Genomic DNA, 3,578 nt, shown 5'->3' with positions numbered 1-3,578 from the left:
TATGGGTGGGGGCATTTATTAGGGTCCATTCTATAAAGCCAATTTGTAAGTGCCAGTGATTTGATTTAATTTTAATTTATTACTCCCTGGATTATCTCATCTTTGCCTCCTCTTGGGCATTTTAGGAAAATGTGTGCTGTGACCACAGGGAATTTAGGCCAGGCAACTGTTCTGACAGCTAAGATGAGACATACCTCTTTGATGTCTATTTTATGTTCAGTAACAGCACTAATGTTATAGGGGGTTCCATGTCTGAATTTAGTGGGATCCCACTAAATCAGCATCTAAGTTAAGGAAGCACAAAATAGAATCTCACCCTTTTATTCTTTTTCTTCTGTAGATTCTTGTAGTAACTAACTCTTGATTTGTCAATTAGGTCAAATTATGAATGAACCTCTGTTCTAGTGTTTTGGTTCCTTTCCCTAAATCCAGTTTTTCCTTCCTTCTTTCTTTTTGACTTAGACTCTAGAGCCTTTCCTTGGAAGAGACAACATTAAAGGTGGGCTGATCTGCAAGTAAAAGCATAAATGCTCAAAGTGCATGATTGCTTTGGCAGCAGCACCAAAGAAACAGTGGAGAAAATTCCCTGAAGGTGTCACTCAACATCTCCCAAAGTCTGCTCAGAACACCCAATGTTAACACCAAGTTGTATAGTCAGAGTAGACCCTCAACCAAAATTCTGTTCACTGTTGGGACTGATGATGCCACACACAGCAGAAAGATTTGAAGAAGTTTATTACTCATATAATTAGGTTTAGGGGAGAACAGCATGATGGTTACCCGAGTAGGTCCAATATGACTTGAGGGTGCAATGGAAGGAGATTAGCTTAGGGGTTTCTTATGGTGGTTACTGGATGGCACTGATGTGAAGGTTCTGGCACTATGAGGGGCTTGCTTGGTTTGAACTTCCCACCTGCACCCAAGGATGGAGCACTTGGGCTTTCTCTTCAGCTTTCCCAGGTATAGGGAAAAGGGGGAGAGAGGAGTGAGTCCTAAAAGTCTGGATAGAGACACCATCTCTATCTTCCAAGGCTGTTCCCCATAAAAACATCCCTGAACGTATAATTTGGAGCAATCAGTTCCTAATTCCCATGCAAAAACAAGACAGACCCACTGAGTGTCATCTCCCTATAATTTTATCTTCTCTCCTGCCTGGAATATAAAAGGTACTTGTGGGGGCGCCTGGGTGGCGCAGTCGGTTAAGTGTCCGACTTCAGCCAGGTCATGATCTCGCGGTCCGTGAGTTCAAGCCCCGCATCGGGCTCTGGGCTGATGGCTCGGAGCCTGGAGCCTGTTTCTGATTCTGTGTCTCCCTCTCTCTCTGCCCCTCCCCCATTCATGCTCTGTCCCTCTCTGTCCCAAAAATAAAATAAACGTTGAAAAAAAAAAAAAATTAAAAAAAAAATTAAAAAAAAAAATAAAATAAAAGGTACTTGTGTATAGCACCACATAATAAATGTATACAAAATTTGGAATATATGTAAATATACATATACAAAAAATCTATTGGAGCTGTAAAATTACAATGTATACACTCTGATCTTAGAATTCCAGAAACAGTTAATCTCCACATCTCTGTTAGTTCCCACATCTCTGTTGCTATTGAAACAAAGTGGAAAAAAAAAAGAGAGAGAGAGAGAAAACAAAATTAAAAAACGTGTTGAAGTCATAAAAGTATTTAAAAAAAAAAAAAAAACCTTGGTACCAGATTTACTAATACTTGTCCAATATTCGAAGTACTGTCCATAAATTACAGAAAGAGAATGAAGCCCACTCTCAATTCATCCTTCAAGATCCCTTACCGCACAGATGGTAAGAGGTTTAGGGTCCCGCCCCACACAGAAGTAAGGCTTTAGTACTTCAGAAAACGCATCGGTGAACGAATGGATGTGAGACCTGTCGTTCAAACTGTAAAAGGAAATCTCCCCCAACTCACAGTCCAGATAAACGCCCACCCCTCTGGGCTGTTCCTTCAACACAAGAGTGACAGGAACAGCCCCTTGTGCCACATAGGCACCATCCTGCAGCTGAACGGTCCAGCGTCTGTTCTGTCCTGACAGGGGCCGCCGTCCCTTCCAGGAGAGGGGGTCCTCACAGACCCCCACGGCCCACTCGCTCTTGTCACCCAGCTGCACCTCCCAGTAGTGTCGGCCCCCGTCGAAGCCCTCGGAACCCAGGACGACGGGATCCATCAGAAGTCTCTTTGGATGCTGAGGGACGCTTGGCCTTTCCCTCACGAATGTCACAGACGTCCTATCCTCAGACACAAGCAGATGAGGATGTGCTGTTTCAGGATCCAGGGTAACTTCTCGTCGGAACCTCTGTATGATCTTCTGCAGAGCCAAGTACTGCGGGGGGAGACTGCAGCCTTCTCTCCTTAACTGGAAAGAGTAGAGAGCTGGGGGCTCCTGGTGCTCACACCGGCCACAGACACCCCCCAGGTCCGTCAGCAGTTTCACCTCTGACATCACACTCCTCTCGGCCACCTCCTTCAGGAGACCTCGGAGGGTGGAAACGTGGTCTGAAAACGCCGTTATGTTTGCACAGAGTTTCTGCTGAATGTCCTTCTCCTCTTCGGCCAGCCTCGACAGAACTGCCTCTTGCTGCCGGTCTACACACCGGTTCAGGTGCTCAAACTCAGAGGCTAACTTCTGTCTCTGGCATTGCACCTGCTCTCCCAGCTCTAAGAGTCTCCTGTCTTGGGTGGCTACCAGCTGCCGCACGACTGCCAGCTGCCTCTTCAGGGGCTCCACGTAACTGCCGAGCCTTTGCCTGTGCTGGGAGGCGGCCTCCTCCGCGGGCCTCACCCGGTGGCCCCGGTGGTCAGGGGGCCGCACGCACGCGGGACACAACACCTGTAGGTCCTCCTCACAGAAGAGGGTCAGGACCCGGTTGTGCTTCTCACACAGATGCCTCTCATCCTGCCTCTCCCTCTTGCTCCTGCTGATGTGGAGGAGCTTGGTGACGTCGATCACCCTTCCCAGCTGGGCGTTGCTCCTCAAGTGCCTCTCTCGGCCTGGGTGGCGGCAGACGGGGCAAGGGAAGCTGTCGCTGAGATCAGCCCAGGATTGCCGGATGCAGCAGCGACAGAAGTTGTGCCCACATTCGGTGGTGACGGGGTCTCTCAGGTAGTCCAGACAGATGGGGCAGTTGGCTTGTGCCTGGAGTCCTGCCAGGGCTGACGACGCTGCCATTGGGCCGAGATAAACGTCTTTCTGGACCGACGTGGCTCTTCTGGAGGTGGTGCCCTGCAGGAGTCCTCCCGTGAGAGGCAGGCACACCCTCAGATTTTACTGTCCTTTCCTGTCCTGGATGTCCTTTTGTCAAAGGAGGGCAGCCTTGCTGTCCCAGGAGGCCACTGGCCTCAGGTGCGGTTGTAGATGCCCAGAGGAGCTCTGTTCACCACCTGCAGGTGATCACAGATGAGCTGGGCAGCCAGCTGTCCTCGGCAGCCCAGGGGATGTGAAGCCAAGGTCAGCAATTCTCTTGGGCAGAAGGCAGACACAACTTTAAAGTGCCGATTCGTGGGAGAGAGCCAAAGCATAAGAGACTCTTAAAAACTGAGAACAAACTGAGGG

At 49.1% G+C, this 3,578-nt stretch overlaps 1 protein-coding gene across 1 annotated transcript; it reads right to left on the bottom strand.

Annotated features, from left to right (window-relative positions):
- Positions 1 to 1,781: 1,781 nt before the first annotated feature.
- On the bottom strand, positions 1,782 to 3,194 carry LOC122468865 (putative tripartite motif-containing protein 75). The gene has a single exon (XM_043555749.1). It carries the CDS (start codon positions 3,192 to 3,194, stop codon positions 1,782 to 1,784), a length of 1,413 nt encoding a protein of 470 aa, XP_043411684.1.
- Positions 3,195 to 3,578: the final 384 nt, after the last annotated feature.

Source organism: Prionailurus bengalensis, chromosome B1, assembly GCF_016509475.1.
Source record: "Prionailurus bengalensis isolate Pbe53 chromosome B1, Fcat_Pben_1.1_paternal_pri, whole genome shotgun sequence".
NCBI lineage: Eukaryota > Metazoa > Chordata > Mammalia > Carnivora > Felidae > Prionailurus > Prionailurus bengalensis.
This window is presented reverse-complemented; position numbering and strand designations above follow the sequence as displayed.

Excerpts from the sequence above, each read along its gene's own strand:
- LOC122468865 (XM_043555749.1), bottom strand. The coding sequence starts at position 3,194 with ATGGCAGCGTCGTCAGCCCTGGCAGGACTCCAGGCACAAGCCAACTGC.